This window comes from Electrona antarctica (assembly GCF_951216825.1).
Source record: "Electrona antarctica genome assembly, chromosome: 3".
In the NCBI taxonomy this organism is placed as follows: domain Eukaryota; kingdom Metazoa; phylum Chordata; class Actinopteri; order Myctophiformes; family Myctophidae; genus Electrona; species Electrona antarctica.
Window position 1 is genome coordinate 19,542,769 of NC_136808.1, and position 17,414 is coordinate 19,560,182.

The 17,414-nt window shown below is 42.9% G+C and overlaps 1 protein-coding gene across 7 annotated transcripts in view; it reads left to right on the top strand.

Moving 5' to 3' along the window:
* Positions 1 to 15,515, top strand: part of LOC306920358 (transducin-like enhancer protein 3-B) — a 47,875-nt gene extending 32,360 nt beyond the window's left edge. For all 7 annotated transcript variants that reach the window (XM_079497087.1, XM_079497089.1, XM_079497090.1 and 4 more), the window contains exons 10-21: positions 3,268 to 3,390; positions 4,413 to 4,463; positions 4,886 to 5,041; positions 5,565 to 5,700; positions 6,838 to 7,013; positions 8,863 to 8,939; positions 9,717 to 9,966; positions 10,943 to 11,190; positions 11,724 to 11,871; positions 12,392 to 12,542; positions 12,956 to 13,032; positions 13,935 to 15,515. In XM_079497087.1, the coding sequence (XP_079353213.1) occupies positions 3,268 to 3,390; positions 4,413 to 4,463; positions 4,886 to 5,041; positions 5,565 to 5,700; positions 6,838 to 7,013; positions 8,863 to 8,939; positions 9,717 to 9,966; positions 10,943 to 11,190; positions 11,724 to 11,871; positions 12,392 to 12,542; positions 12,956 to 13,032; positions 13,935 to 14,042 (1,701 nt within the window). In that variant the 3' untranslated portion in view covers positions 14,043 to 15,515. The remainder of the gene's footprint in view (positions 1 to 3,267; positions 3,391 to 4,412; positions 4,464 to 4,885; positions 5,042 to 5,564; positions 5,701 to 6,837; positions 7,014 to 8,862; positions 8,940 to 9,716; positions 9,967 to 10,942; positions 11,191 to 11,723; positions 11,872 to 12,391; positions 12,543 to 12,955; positions 13,033 to 13,934) is intronic.
* Positions 15,516 to 17,414: the final 1,899 nt, after the last annotated feature.

Sequence of the window (17,414 nt, forward strand, 5' to 3'; positions counted from 1 at the left end):
GCACTTAATGCATATATGCATTGGCTATTTGAAAATAGACGATCTACAAGCGCAACACACGTGTTTGGCGGTGTGGGCTTTGGAAAAAAGCGAATGTCAAAGCCCGTGATTGGTAGAGAATGACTTAATTCAGTTATTAATTCTGCAACTGGGCTGGCCAACATACTGGCATTAATGCGCTCTGCCCGCCTGCCACTTTCACTCTGTATCTGTCTCTGTTTCTGATAGAGGTTGAGATTTGTTAGGCATGGCTGACAGCTTGGCTCACTGCTCTCCAGAGCGTTCTCTCTCTCTCTCTCTCTCTCTCTCTTCCCCCCCCCTCCCCCGCCTGCATGCACACTTGGCAATGCCTCCCTACCAATGCCCAGACTATAAAAACCTTCTTTGCAGCCTCTGAGAGGATGCCAGCCTGTCCGGGCATGCCTGCTAGTCAGGGTAAACCCAGTGCCACACTGCTAGGCTCTCACTGGGTGCCAACTCCCTTTCCTCTTTATTTGATTTATTTATTTATTTTAGCTTTTTTTTTGTTTGTTGCTTTAGCCGTTTGCGTTCTTATCTTTACTCTACTTCTTATATCCATCTTGTGTGTTGGCACTATTTTATGGCTTATTTTGGGTACTTTTGGGACGCTATGGTGCCTGTATTTCTGCCCATTTCTCTGTGTCTTGTCTTAGATTTCCATTGACTCTTCTCTCACTCCCTTTCTACTGTACACAGAGTGGTCATAGTTCAGTAGGTTAAGCGCTGGCAGTTGCATAATGAGTGAGACTGCTGCTGACTTGGGTTGTGTTTAGTTGTGTGTGGGACCGTGGGACGCAGCGCAGTGCATGTCTACGAGAGACTAGGCATATAGGAAAACAAGCTGGGTTGTCTCCCATGCATTTTTTGATTGTTGCTGCTGCTTCTTTAACACAATCAGCGCCGGTATTTCTTTCAAAATAGCAGCTCGGGGTGCCGCGCATATATGGCAGCTTATATACTCTGAAAGCATCCCCCCCCCCCTTCCGTTCCCTCGCGTTCATATTTTAAAACGAGAGGCATGTTGAAGTCAGAAATGAAGAGCTTAGTATATCCATCTGGTGAAAACCACGGAGAGCTCCCTAGATTAGGAGATACGAGCCTTTCTTTCTGAGCGGTAAACGGGGAAGTGAGTGAACCGCAGCGCGCATGTTCGAATGGCAAGGAGTATGGTGCAAAAGGAGAGGCCTTTTTGCTCGATTTCTTTTTTTTCTTCTTTTTTGATATTTATCTTTCATAATGACGATACTGTGCACAGTGTTTGTACTTCCTAAAGTCTTGCAAAACGAGATTTGACCCATGATTTCGCCCAAAGTCTCTTTTAGCCACCGTAGTTGGGAGAGATTTTGGAAAGATTTTAACGACATATATCTATAAATAATATATTTATTTGAGCAATAAGAATAAGCCATTTACCGCAAAACCCGCCCGCTCACGCTCTGAGCTGTGGTGGACTCGGGATGGAGTTATAAAAGATGTGCACATGTACCTTTCAATCTGGGATATAACATCAGATTAAGGTAAGAGAATGCCTTGTACGGAATTCTCCTTTAAGGCTCTGGGACAAGATAACATGATGTTGTGTACAGCATGTTTTTCTACACACATTCCAAACCCCACTTGCCCCGTGCATCACCCCAATGCTCGGTGAGCTAATATTATGATCTTCTAATGGCCTTGTGTGTGTGTGCACGTGTGTTTACACAGCAGCACGCAGGGACGAGATCCAAGGGAATTGTGAATCTCTCCCACATCGGGCGCGTTTGTTCAGCTGCCCTTCTGTTTCCTCCCGGTGACAGGAGGGCTCAGCTGTCCAATCACAATCCTCTCTGTATGGGACTATGCACAAAAAACAATTTCACCCACTTTTTTACCTGTAAAACTTTGATGTGACAATAAAGCTGATTCTGAGGGTCCAATTCAGTTTGGGTGATTTAAACTCCATGTAGTCAGGGGATATTAATAAAATCTGGGAATCTTCACCAACGTGTTTGTAAAGGTGTCTAGTAACATATTGAATATATGAATATTATATTCAACCACCCTAAGGGAATTTTTGACAGCTGCTGAAAGTTGGGGTACCATACAACCATTATAAGGCAAATGTTCTAAATTTCATTATGCTTTAAGCAGCATGTGATGTGTCAAACTAGGGGGTTTTCGTCGTTCTGAATCCATTCCAAGCATTAGTTTTGCATAGCCACAGAGTGGCGCGCTATGAGCTTGTAGATCTGCTATTTTTCAATAGCTAAAGCATAACATAATGCTAACACCAAAAGGGGTTCCCGCCCAAAATGGGTTAGTACAATTTTGAGGTGATTTTTTACTTTACCAGAGTATTTCCAATTTCCAGTTTAACTTTTACTTCTACTCCACTACATCTCAGAGGAAAATATTGTACTTTTTACTCCACTACAATTATTTGAACTAGTAACTAAAGATTAGTTGCTTTGTATATTTTGATTATTATTACGAAACGTACATTAATCACTTCAGCATATACCGGTACATTTAGGCCATTTTAAAAGAGACGATCTACAAGCTCTGTACTGTCTACTTTTGGTACTTTTGAGTGTACTTTGATACCAATACTTTTACTATACTTTTACTCAAGTAATATTTTGAACACCAGACTTTCACTTGTAACAGAGTATGTCCACATTTTGGAATTTTACTTAAGTAACAAATATGACTTAAAGCTCACCATTTGACAGACTAGCTCTCTCTCCGGCTTTTCTCTGCTCTTCTGACAGGCTGTCATTTAGTAGGGGGTTAAAGCTGCTTTATGTCCACTAAACTGAAGAGCATTTGCACTGAATTGCTTACTCTTGTGCTTCCTCTAATCCACAGAGCAGTGGAGTTTATTTCCGTATAGAACTCGTGCAGATAGTTAACCAACATTAAGTTGTGGTGGAGTTTTGTTAATAACAATAAATGGAGAGCTTGCTGCCTGAAATTATTTAATCACAGTGAAACAATACTGAGGATTGTGTCCAATAATAGCTTTAAGAGGAATACATTTTGTGTCTTGTTTATTGGCACTTACTGTAAATTAGGCAATAGAGCACCGAAGTCTGACTTAATGTACACATCCTACCTGGGTCAAGCCCCCAATATATTTAGTCTTTTTTAGACATCATAAATTACATTTTGATGTAGTTTTAGTCAGTGAAAAACGGTAGTCGGCGAATACCTTTCGTCAAAGTTATAGTGGACAAACTAAAACTGTTTTCACCTCTTTGTTGACAGAATAACTCGGTGTCGCCATCTGACAGCCTGCGGGCTGCTAGCGAGAAGCACCGCGGCTCCTCTGATTACGGCCTCGATTCCAAGAAACGCAAAGTGGAAGACAAGGACAGCATGAGCAGATACGTGAGTGTGTTTGCTGCTTTCTTTCTTTGGTATGCCTCAGAATCACTAACACTAAACTAAAACAAACACTGTGTGACAATGTCACCGTCATTGTAAAATGAGTGTGAATAATTTTGACAAAGTGGTGACGATTAATCTTGCAACACCGTTCCAAACCCATTTTTGACCGGCTGCTGCGGCCATGTTTATCTCTGAAGCCGGGAATGCGTGCACGTCTCCTTGTAGTTTTGTAGTCTTTTTGGGAATGTGTGCATGTCTTCCTGTAGTTTTGTAGTCTTTTAGGGAATGTGTGCACATCTCCTTGTAGTTTGTAGTCTTTTAGGGAATGCGTGCACATGTGATTTAATACTATGTCTGTGTCTACACGCCCACCTGCTTCTGATTGGCCTACCGACACTGCCTGTCTTACCAGACTTTCCTCCGAGGTGGATAGTCTGGTGACACTGACACGAGATTACTCCGTTCAACACGGCAACGTTCGACATGGCAACTCACCCGCTTTAGTGCGCTCGGTGGTGTCTCGTGGCTCAAGTTCGCTGGAGACGGCGCCCCTCTGTCGTTGTCTAAAACTACTTCATCAGCAAAAAAGTAGTAGGTTATTGGGAAAATAGTTGCGGCAGAGAGATGCCAACCCGGGTAGCGGGATCCGTAGTCTAATGATTAGTCCATTATGCTAGCAAGTAGGCTTGTCGAATTGGTGTCGAGCTTGTATTACAATGTGAGAAGAATGCTCCGCCCCGCGGGCACCTAATACTTCTTACTACTAGTAGGGAGGGGCGTACTAGTAGTCTAGACACAGACGTAGTATAGAATTAGGCTGCGTGCACGTCTCCTTGTAGTTTTGTAGTCTTTTTTCTGTACCTTTCCGTATTTTTGGATTCAATTCTGTGAGGTTTCTCATAAAGACCTCAGGTTGTAGTTTCATAAAACTGCTTTAGAGTTAGCTTTTCAAAATCGGCCTCTCAGGTCTAAATGCTTTACATTTGGCGCCGGCCGGAAAACCTCTTATGTCTTAATTACAGGACAGCGATGGCGACAAGAGCGATGACCTGGTAGTGGACGTATCTAACGAGGTAAGTCACATTCCACAGCCTGACCGCTGCTGAAACATTTACACAAGCTCTGTTGTCAAATGTCTATGGATACTTAGGATCTTTCACACGCCCCTGGTAAAAAGAAAATAGCGCGTTTCACAACAGTTTTTCTCCCACAAAGATGCTGAACAGATAAGGGTGTAATGATCACACACACATAACGTGTGTTTTGTGTACCCTGTAAAATACTGAGTGTTAATTTAACTCTGTTTTACATTGCATGTATGTGTATTTACCAGTGTTTGCACGTGTCCCCAGTTTGTTTGACCTTTCCGTGTACATGCCAGTGGCTTTCCACCAGTCTGTTTGCTCAGTGCCTCTCTCTCTCTCTCTCTCTCTCTCTCTCTCTCTCTCTCTCTCTCTCTCTCTCTCTCTCTCTCTCTCTCTCTCTCTCTCTGTAGGATCCGGCCACTCCTCGGGTAAGCCCCTCCCACTCTCCTCCGGAGAACGGCCTGGACAAATCACGGCTCCTGAAGAAAGATGCGGCTCCAAACAGTCCCGCCTCTGTGGCGTCCTCAGGCAGCACGCCTTCCTCCAAAGCAAAGGACCACGCCCACGTGAGTGTTGGAGTTCTCAAATTCTGTCCGAACTCGACCCTACCTGACCCAAAGTTTTCGGGCCAGGCCCAAAATATATTGGGTCCGAGTATACCCATCTAAAGCATCAAATGTGTTAAAGAAAAATGGGTGACAATGGCCAAAACTCCATCCAAAATCAGAGATCACAATGTTTTGGCCATTTTCTCTGGAACAGAGGTAATGTTTACCTCAAGCAAGTACGCTCCGAATGGAAAGACATCAGCAAGGGGTGAAATAATTAATTAATACATGGCAGGCAATGTGTTCATATGTATTTGGCTGTGGACCGGTTCCCCATCTGAAAATATTTTATGCCAGGGACCCCCATACAAGATTTGTGTGGTTAAAATATATAAAAAAGGGAAAAAAAGCATTTTCAAAAGATTTCCTCTCTGATATTTTATTTTGCTTACTGTTATTTACTGTGGACTTTTTGTCTTTTTTGTCGACTATTGATTGTTACACCAAAAGTGAAAGAGTATCTCTTTTTGTTTATTTTTAGAACGACAAGTCGTCCACACCTGGCCTAAAGTCCAACACACCAACCCCGAGGAATGAAGCCCCAACGCCAGGCACCAGCACCACTCCAGGACTACGGCCCTTAGCCATGGGCAAACCCCCTGGAATGGAGGCCCTGGGTACGTCTATATAACCCTAACCCAGACCCTCTGGTATGGAGGCCCTGGGTACGTCTATATAACCCTAACCCAGACCCTCTGGTATGGAGGCCCTGGGTACGTCTATACAACCCTAACCCAGACCCTCTGGTATGGAGGCCCTGGGTACGTCTATATAACCCTAAAGCAGACCCTCTGGTATGGAGGCCCTGGGTACGTCTATATAACCCTAACCCAGACCCTCTGTTATGGAGGCCCTGGGTACGTCTATATAACCTTAACCCTCTGGCATGGAGGCCCTTGGTACGTCTATATAACCTTAACCCCCTGGCGTACACATCAATAAATGTATGTGTGTATATTCATGTCGGTGTTAACTTCGTCGACTCTCAACCTGTGGGTCGGGACTCAATGATTTTTGGGGGGTCCCCAGGTGACTGTTAAGTGAAACTTTAAGGACTTTTAACACCTTTTTAATACCATTTATAAAGAATAAAGAAAGAGAAGAAAAAAGACCATTACTGCATCAAAATAGCCTTGCGTAGCCAGCCAGCATCTGCCTTTGCAATGCATACTGCCCCAGGCAGATTAAGTCTAGCCCCTCTCAATTGTGGGAGGACTTCACGGCCGAAGTGGTGACGAGCCAACCAGATTCGTCTGGAACCAGGCTCTAACCAACCAGGGCCCAGTATGCAAATATGGGGCGGGACATTGCAGAAAGAAATCTCATGCTGCGAAGGACGAGACTAATATCCACGCAGTGATATTACTATCCCTATGCGAGGCTAGCATCAAAGGTCATCAACAAACTCTATTATAAAAACTGATGAAACAATGTTGTCAAAGTATATAAGTAAGAAAGAGGCAAACATCAGCAACAACAGCCTCAGAACGCAATGCGTTGATATTGTAGATCTGCTATTTTCACAATATTTCTGAAATGTAATGCCTTCAACTCCTACAATTCCAAGTGTTTGTCAGGATTGGGTGGTCCCCAGTTCAAATTTGATTATTTTGGGTGGTCCCGACTCCCCAGTTCAAATATGATAATTTTGGGGGGGGGGTCATGTCCTGAAAAGGTTGAGAACCAATGCTGTATGTCTTTTTTTTGTTGAATAACTTTCCTGCTGTTGAATGACTTTTGTCCTCCCTCATCAGCTGCCCCGGCCCTCCGCACCCCGCTGTCCATCGCGGGCTCCTACGCCACTCCCTTCGCTATGATGGGCCACCATGAGATGAACGGCTCACTGAGCAGCCCCGGGGTCTACGCTGGCCTGCACATCTCGCCTCAGATGAGTGCCGCAGCAGCAGCCGCGTATGGACGCTCTCCCATGGTGAGATTCCCCCTCAACTGTGTTTGGTCACAGTGTTGACGGCAACATTTTGATTTTGTTTGATTTTTAGTCTACTAAATCTACAGTTGATTTAATTGATTACAGTCCATAGTTGACATTTTGACCTCCTGGTTCTTGATATTGCAGTGTCAGTTTCCATCACAGAGGCTATAGTATTAACTACATAACAGAGGCTATAGTATAGCATTTTAAACTACAAAAAAATTAAAAATAAAACTTGATTTTAGTCAAATAAGGTTTTACTTAGCTGGATTAACAAAGCTCATCAGAATAATCTTTAATAAACACATTACATATTCAAACCCCAGCTCAATCATATATTTTGTCTTTTTAAATTTTAATGTAAGACCTTTTTGCTAAATGACTCAGTCAATTTAACATCTATTGCCAATGTGAACAATTGCTTGTTTCAGTGTCTTTTCTTCCCACGCTCCAGCTTACTGTATGTACATAATGAAAGAAGTACTAATCAACATTGGCTTATTCACTTTGATGTTAGTTAGCGAGACGCTTAAGGCTTAGAGAACAAGGCACTACTCCCAAAATTATATCCTTATTTGTAGAACTCCCAGGCTTTCATTAGCATTTGCAAGTAGAATGTTAGCCTTGTGCAAACCTTCCATCTATGTAATGCCATGGAATCTGAGCCTTTTCAAGTAATCTTCTTGCAAACAACCATATGAGGGTTACCTCAGGGCATAATGCACATACATCTGCATTTCAAATGTTGTCTTAGCCTTATATGACTTAGCAGTGGTGAAAAGTAACTAATTACATTTGCTTGAGTACTGTACTTAAATACAATTTTGAGGTATTCTTTAATAATAATAATAATTATGATAATACATTTTATTTATAACGCACTTTACATTTGAAGCAAATCTCAAAGTGCTACAAGCAGAAATATTTTAAAAGAAAAATAAGAATAAAAACAGTTAAAACATTCTGTGGACACCTGAGCAGAGTACTTCCAATTGAAAATATCATGCAATGCAAAGATTTGAAAAGTTTAGTTACTTCCGGCTTCCGGCTATTTGAAAATAGAAAGTTTGACATGTGAGCTTGTAGATCTGCTATTTTCAAAAGATTGTTATACATTTTGCAAACTTGACATTCTGCATAATGACTACTTTTACTTTGGTACTTTTAAGTATATTTTGATGCCAATACTGTTGTACTTTCACCCAAGTAAATTCTGAATACCAGACTTTTACTTGTATTTCTACATTGTGGCTACTGATAGTTCTGCTTAAAGGGACACTTCACCCTTTTTGCAAAAAAAATATATGTTAATGATGTTTAGAAGATTTAGAACACTTTCCTGGGGGTCTTTGTGTGTAATATGTGGTATTAGATATTTTAGATTTTAGCAGTGAGCCCAGTGTATCTGATGTCATCGACACTGGGCTCACTTCCTTCCTGGACTACAATTCCCATAATGCTTTGGTGCACTGCTCCTAAAGAGGACGAGACGCGAAGGCCACCGTAGACCGTACGGGCGACACCATGGTGCTCCATGGAAGGAAAGAAACATATGCTATATGCAGCCAACACTTTTGCGTTCAGCTTCCTTGGTCTCAACTGTACATGTTTCTTTCCTTCCATGGAGCAACATGGCGTCGCCCAGTGTCCATGACATCAGAGACACTGGGCTCACTGCTAAAATCTAAAATATCTAAAACCACATATTACACACATAAAGACCCCCAGGAAAGTGTTCTAAATCTTCTAAATACATATTTTCTTTTGCAAAAATGGTGAAGTTTCCCTTTAAGTAAAAAACGTGAGTACTTTTTCCAACGGCTTGTGGTTTGCTTTGCTCCTACAGGCAGGATTTGATCCACACCCTCACATGAGAGCTCCTGGTCTTCCAGCCAGCCTCAGCTCCATCTCTGGTGGAAAACCGTGAGTGTCTGTCTTAACAATAATTGATAAAAGTGACGGCTTACCTGATTGTGCTTTTACAATTTAGGCATTTGGTAGACGCTCTTAATCCAGAGCGATTTACAATAATCAAAAACAAAAAGCATGGCAATAAATCACATACATAAAAAGTAGTTATCATGAAACATGCGTAGCTAAGAACTCTCTTTTGCATAGAAAACGTATCAGTAGCAGGCGGTGTTCTTATTTGGCCAAACAGTTGGCCATCCTTGCAGATTGCTATCATTTTGGATTTACTCCAGTGTTTATTTCACGACTAAAACTAAAACTATGACGGAAAATGATTGTCAACTACCCTTTTTCACAGTCAAAAACTAAATCAAAACAAAGTACAAACTAAGCTATGATGACTAAAACTAAGACAAAATATATTGGCGAACAAATAAAAACTAAAATGTGAGGGAGGGACTTGTGGAGAAGAGATCCAGTAGAACTAAAAGACAAGTCATTTTATTTTGGGTTGCGCTCAACCAAGTGTAAAATCAGCCATTGCGACGCCATCAAGGCCCGCCAAAATATTTATTTTGTCGACAGAATCAACCGTAGATTTAGTCTACTAAAATCATATATTATATAATATTTAGTTAACTAAAACTAGACTAACACTAAAACATTTCAGATGACTAAAATATGACTAAATCTGAACCGAATCTTATTCAAAAGACTATGACTAAAACTAAACGCCGGTTTACTCATCACTTGACGTTGGCTTCACTGACCTTCTCTTCCTCTCCGCAGGGCGTATTCTTTTCACGTGAGCGCTGACGGGCAGATGCAGCCCGTGCCCTTCCCTCCGGATGCGCTGATCGGCCCGGGCATCCCACGGCATGCGCGCCAGATCAACACGCTGAGCCATGGCGAGGTGGTGTGCGCCGTCACCATCAGTAACCCCACGCGCCACGTCTACACCGGGGGCAAGGGCTGCGTGAAGATCTGGGACATCAGCCAGCCGGGCAGCAAGAGCCCCGTGTCCCAGCTCGACTGCCTGGTAAGTTAACTAACTGGTCATCTATGAGTCATAGGGCACACACAGTGGCTCTATACTCCAGTGTTTTGTATTTAATTAACTCAATTACTGACAGCTCTCTAGAACAGTCGTCGGCCACTGCCAGCGATTTTGAGCGTTTTTTGTTTTGTTTTTGTTAGTTTATTTTTATTTTTTTCAATACCCACAGAATAATTATCTTGTTCTATTCTGTGGGTAATCCTATTCTATGACGATGTAACAAAGAAAGACGATTTCTTCATGAAATTTAATACAATGTTTAGCTTTTTTGGGAATGGGACACCAAAAAAGAGGATCCCATAAAAATGTGTCTGACCCACTGTTTGAGAATCTGGTCTCCTAGTGATGGCGTCTTATGAAGACCATCCCAGTGATGGGGTCTTATGAAGACCATCCCAGTGAGGGGGTCTAGTGAAGACCATCCCAGTGATGGGGTCTTATAAACTTATAAAGACTCCAGTGACGGTGGTCTATTATAAAGACGTCAGGGTGCAGTTTTTTCACTCTTTTTCTTTCTTTTCCTCTTTTAATTCAACCGAGAGCCTCTCTGTGGATCTATTGATCTTTCACTCTTCATCCTGCTCTTCTGGAGCCTGGCCAACTCCCCCCCCCCCCCCCCTTGTTAGAGCTGACAACCACATCTAACACCAAGGAGAGAGAGGGGTTGCTGCATGCTTAAAGTGTGTGCGTGTGTGTGCGTGCGTGCGTGCGTGCGTGCGTGCGTGCGTGCGGGGTCCCTGGAACAAAATATTTTGAGATGGGGGGGTCGGCGGTCAAATATATAAACATTTTGGGGGTCCTTGACATGAAAAAGTTTGAGCACCACTGATATAGAAACATAGGTTTTTCAGAAAACTGGCTTTAGAAGACATTTTTTAGAATCTGCCTCAGGTCTTAATGTGTTTACATTATATACGTACCAACCAACTTAAAGATTATCTTTCTGCTCCCACACCAGAACAGGGACAACTACATCCGTTCGTGTAAGTTGCTTCCCGACGGTCGCACGCTGATCGTGGGCGGTGAGGCCAGCACGCTGACCATCTGGGACCTGGCGTCTCAGACGCCTCGCATCAAGGCGGAGCTCACGTCGTCCGCCCCAGCCTGCTACGCTCTGGCCATCAGCCCCGACGCCAAGGTCTGCTTCTCCTGCTGCTCCGACGGGAACATCGCCGTGTGGGACCTCCACAACCAGACCCTTGTCAGGTCAGAACCACATACTCTATTTTTGTGTGTGTGTGTGTGTGTGTGTGTGTGTGTGTGTGTGTGTGTGTGTGTGTGTGTGTGTGTGTGTGTGTGTGTGTGTGTGTGTGTGTGTGTGTGTGTGTGTGTGTGTGTGTGTGTGTGTGTGTGTGTGTGCGGTGAGACGTGTTATACTATCAGCATAGTAGTAGGCTATAGATATAAAATGGTCCCATTTCATGATAATTTACAAGACAGTGTGGTATGATGTCTAAATGTAACAGTCAGGCAAGGCAAGCTGTACATTATAACATGCTTGCCGTCAGTGCCTTCCTCAAAGAAAAATGAAGGGGGGGGGGGGGGGAGGGTCGGTGTCGGGCCCAGGTCAGACGCATATATTAATAATTAAGGTCTGGCTCGTTTTGGGTCGGACACAAAGCTGTCGGGCCCGGGTCGGGCTGTATAAAGTCGGCCCGATCCCAGCTCTACAGTGAGTTGTCTGGTGGTTGTTATATGTTTCAGGCAGTGAGTTGTGTGGTGGTTGTGGCATGTTTCAGGCAGTTCCAGGGTCACACAGACGGAGCCAGCTGCATCGACATCTCCCACGACGGGACCAAACTGTGGACGGGGGGGCTGGACAACACTGTGCGCTCCTGGGACCTGAGGGAGGGACGGCAGCTGCAGCAACATGACTTCACCTCTCAGGTACACACACATACATTGTATACCATGGGTTCTCAAACATTTTGGGCCTAGGTGCCCCTTGGAGAAGAGATTTTATAATAATAACTATTATTATATTATTATTATTATTTTATTTTTTGTTTTTTTTTAATTAGATAAACATAATTTTAATGATACGGCATTAAAAAAAAGACAAGTTTTAAGCATATTTTGGCAGTGGGTCAGGGGTAGAGTGGACACTTGGTAACCGGGAGGTTCCATCCCAGGCTCCCCCAGAGTTAGTGTCGAAGTGTCCTTAAGCAAGACTCTGAACCCTTAATTGCTTGCCTTGCATCGTTTCCTCTGCCATCGGTGTATGAATGGGTGTATGGGTAAATGTAAAGAGCTTTGGGGTAAAGGCCCTATATACTGTAGATGCGCCATTTGCCATTTTATTTTTGATTGTCGCGATAATATCGTTAATCACAATTATTATTTTGGCACAATAATGGTGACATGTCCTGTTCATATGGTCCCTCCTGTCTGTCTCCCCCTGCTGCAGATCTTCTCCCTGGGCTACTGTCCCACAGGAGAGTGGTTGGCGGTGGGCATGGAGAGCAGCAACGTGGAGGTTCTCCACCACACCAAGCCTGACAAATACCAGCTGCACCTGCACGAGAGCTGTGTGCTCTCGCTCAAGTTCGCCTACTGTGGTAAGATAGCACGAGAGCTGTGTGCTCTCGCTCAAGTTCGCCTACTTAAAGATAGGCACAGTGGTGGAAGTACTACTCACATGCTTTACTTAAGTAAACGTATCAATACTGTAATATAGAAATACTATATATAAATGCTAATTAGTACTACTAATAAAGTGTGGAATTCAAAATGTACTTGTACTTTGTAAAAGTACAAAGGTATTGGCATCAAAATGTACTTTTTAATAATTGAATAGCTGTTACATGTAATGGCATTCGTCGTCCTCGGGTTCTTCGAGGCCATTGGTGGATAATGTTATATATATATATATGGGCTTGCTTTGGCTGCAAGAATGAATCCTTATTAGAGCAAAGGCCTGACCTAGAATGAGGACACAACTCATGACCTTTGTTCCCGTGTTTCTTTCTAGGTAAATGGTTTGTGAGCACAGGGAAGGACAATCTGCTCAACGCCTGGAGGACGCCCTATGGTGCTAGCATATTCCAGGTAAAAAATACCCTATGGTGCTAGTATATTCCAGGTAAAATATACCCTATGGCGCTAGCATATTCCAGGTAAAAAATACCCTATGGTGCTAGCATATTCCAGGTAATAAATACCCTATGGTGCTAGCATATTCCAGGTAAAAAATACCCTATGGTGCTAGCATATTCCAGGTAAAAAATACCCTATGGTGCTAGCATATTCCAGGTAAAAAATACCCTATGGTGCTAGTATATTCCAGGTAAAAAATACCCTATGGTGCTAGCATATTCCAGGTAAAAAATACCCTATGGTGCTAGCATATTCCAGGTAAAAAATACCCTATGGTGCTAGCATATTCCAGGTAAAATAATACTCTATGGCAGCGGTTCCAAAACCTTTTGGCCATGCACCCCCTGTTAGTGCCCGACCTAGCTGACGCACCCCCCCACATGGAAATATAAATTGAATAAGCTATAAAGAGACATATTGGCATCGAGGTATATTTCCTATCTATCCACATATATGCACATAATATGAACCTGAATATGGCATATATTTGCAGCATAGGCCATATTCTGTATATACTTGCCCTATATGGGCATTATATGTTAATATATTTAAAATAAAACTATAGCACCACCATTAGCCTTTTCATGTCGCGCACCCCCTAGAAGGCGCTTGCGCACCACAAGGGGTGCACGCACCACATTTTGGGAACCACGGCTCTATGGTGCTAGCATATTCCAGGTAAAATAATACCATACTGTCAAAGTGTAATTCTTGATTGAACCAAATCCAAGGTTTCAACAATAATCACCCATCAATTTTAGGATCTAAATATGTTGGGAGTGAGTGACTGTAAATAAAGCAACTCTAATAAAACCTGCCTAACCTAATGGCTGTTTCTTTTCCGTTTTTTTCAGTCCAAGGAGTCGTCGTCGGTTCTGAGCTGTGACATTTCGGCAGACGACAAGTACATCGTGACAGGCTCCGGCGACAAGAAAGCCACTGTCTACGAGGTCATCTACTAGAGGAAGGAGGAGCCTGCCTTGGTTAGCCCGCCCAGAGCTTCAGCACTTCCACTGGTCCTATCAGTGATGACTCCTCCCCTTCCACTGGTCCAATCAGTGATGACTACTCCCCTTCCACTGGTCCAATCAGTGATGACCCCTCCCCAATCATCCTGCCGACCACTCCCTCAGACCTGCTACGGACTGGACTACTGCACAGTGGGATCCCGAGACAGACAGACTGCCTGCCCATTGGGTATTAGTGGTGGGTGGGCCTGACTTGGCTCCTCCTACTTCTTGGACCATGGATTGGAGACGCTGATGTCTTTTTTTTGTGTCCTCCTTTTGGAGGTCTATTTTTGGATAAAAAAATGTCTGTTGGTTTAGATTTTTTTTCTTTTTTTTACATGAGAAAATGTTTTAACCAATGAAGCAGCGCTTCATTCCAGAGAACCTCTCTGCCTAGACGACGTGTTGTAAAGTGTACATATTGGAGTAAATAAGACATTTTATATACATCTCTATATATATTATAAATATATATATTTTCATGTCCTGGGTGTACTTGTGATGGTTTACTTTTGCCGCGCTGTCCTTCATGGGAGATAATGTAGAGAAAGCAGATGTGAACTTCTTTTAAAACAATTTAATTTCTTCTTGATTTTTATTTTTATTTTTTATCAAAGCACATTCTCTGGGCTGACCTTTGACCTTTTCAAAAATCTAAAATGACAAGAGGAGCACAAAACATTTCCAGTTCGAACACTTTGTGGATTTACTTTTTATTTTTATTGCCTTTTGGGACAATGCCTAAGTGGAGCTATCCAAAATGTGGTCCGATCCGCTCTGTCTCGGGTCCAGCCCAAGGATGGATATGGGTCAGCAGCGCAACGAACACCACAGTGGGGACTTGTTCTGGGGGAATGAAATGGATGTAAATTAAATTAATATTTAAAGTCGTTTTATGTGTACTAAAGTGTACTTTGTCTGTGCTCTCATTCTCCCCCGTTTCTTGGACCATTTCTAGATTTTTGGGAGATGGATGGGGGGTATAATTTGCTGTTTACCTGAACCCAATGGACCTCAGCTGGTAGCATTGCAGCAGCAAGCAGGCAGAAACTGATAAAAAAAGTGCTCTTGTTAAACCCTGACATAATTGTATTGTGTTGCGCTGTGCCATTGAATCATGGTTAGAGACTTGAATTTAAGGCCCATCTGGGACTAGCCTGTCCCAGCCAGTGTGATTTCTGGGTGCCGGCAGATCCTATTGGTTCACCGATCTGAACCCCCCAACACACACACACACACCTCTCGTCCCACCTCTCGCCCCCTTCCCGGTAGAAAACAGTGGAGAACACTGACATCACCACATTTGGAGCGATGCCCCTCTGCACTGTTAATGGTTAGCTAAATACAGTTTGACTCCCACTTCCTAAGCCAGATTTTCCAATGGGTTTCCCCAGGCTTTTCTTTTTGAGCCGAATGAAAATAAAAGCCTGGGTACCGAGGCAAGCCTGGGTACCGAGGCAAGCCTGGGACTGGCACCATCAACCTGCTACTGCCTTCTGTTTCTTACCCGTAAAAGAAAAAAAGCACTGGCAGAACGAAGGCTACCAATTGGACTACAAATGAATGCTGGTTCCACAGTTTGTCATTCAGTGCCTGTAATTGATGCTGGGGTGTGGGGGGGGGGGCCTCCCCCTCCGCTCTACAGCTGTTTTAGTCAGCCTGTGGCCAGTCAATCTCTCTCCGCATGCAGTTGACTATTGACTAAAGACTAAGTCGACTAAGGTTTTTTAGAAGACTAAATGGGACTAAGACTAAATGGTGTGTTATTCAAAAGACTAAGACAATCTTTTCTGGCAAAATTAACATTGCATTAAGACTAAAGACTAATTTGACTAAGGTTTTTCAGAAGACTAAATAGGACTAAGACTAAATGGTGTGTTATTCATAAGACTAAGACTAAATCAAAATATTGTGAAAACATTAACACTGTCCACGTAAGACATGCCACAGGCTGACAAAAAATATTTAAATGATTTAAACCTGTAACAATTTTCTTGGCTGCTAAAATATAAAACATCTGAGAGCAGGGGGAGGTGACTAACTTTTTGAATACGAAAAAGCCAAGAATGAAAATTGGCCAATTTTCGTCTTTCGGCACACTACGCAATGGGACCTCATCTCGGAGCTATACAGCGGAGGGAGAGGTTCCAAACGGGGCTAGAAGGAGTGGTACGTATCAAAAATAAGCACACGGTGGAACAGTTCTACCTACTGTATGTTGAGTACAAGGCTACAGTGAATGGTTGCATTCTCCACTGTGCTATTCAGTGTTTTCCCACAGTCAGAATATGTGGGTGAAACTCGCTAGTCTCATGTATGTAGCAAATACTGTCAGCACTGAATAGAAATGTACAGTTGTTAATAAATCAATAAAACGTTTCTTGTTTTTTGTAGAATGGCCGCCTATTTCCTTATGATTGACTTGCCAGCACAAACGGACAGGTGATTTTGGTCCCTGTTTAATTTATTGTATTAGATAAGTGGTTCTCAAAGTGGGTGCCGTGACACAAATCTGTGGGTACCTCAGAATAATTTTGTTTAGTTTAGTTTTTTTTTTGTTTAGTTTATTCGCACGATAAAAACAAGGGTAACATCAATAAAAGAGAAATATGTGCAGGTGAGAAAAGAAACCCATGGAGGGCTTATATGTGGTTCTCACCAAAGATAATATACAAATAGTAAATAGACAAAGTAATCAAACATAGGTATGAAAAACAACAAAAACAAAATACATTATTTACACTTGTGAAGTGTGTGTGATGTGTGAGTGCGTGTGTGCACGTGCACGCTTGCACGCACGTGCAAGCCTGAGTGTGCCTAAGTGAACATGCATGTCAGTCTGTCTGAGTATGCACAATAAAGCTACATTATGTTAGAATCAAGTGGAGAAAGTTGCTTCGAGAGACTGGCCCTCAATCTATGTTTAAAGTTACAGAGTGAATTCGAATTTATGAATTTAGAGAGATGGTTGACTCAGGACATTGCAAGTCGCAATATGATCTTGCTGTCTCTCACTCTGGTTTAAAGGGATAGTTCACCCAAGAAAAATACTTTCCCATTACTCACCCCATGGAGACCTGAATTCATGGATGTTTTTGTTGCATTCCTAAACCAATAATTTGATGACCTGCAGTGGTTCCGTAGGGAAGCACTGCTGGTCACCAATCAATTCTCCATGTATTTGGGGGTGAACTATCACTTTTCATTCTCACCTCTACTTCGGTAGACTCGATGCCAATGGGCGGAGAAGTTGCATCATTCTTGCATATTTCATTTGCTGCGTTTGCCTTCACACTGTGCTGTCATCCACAGCAATTGGAAACG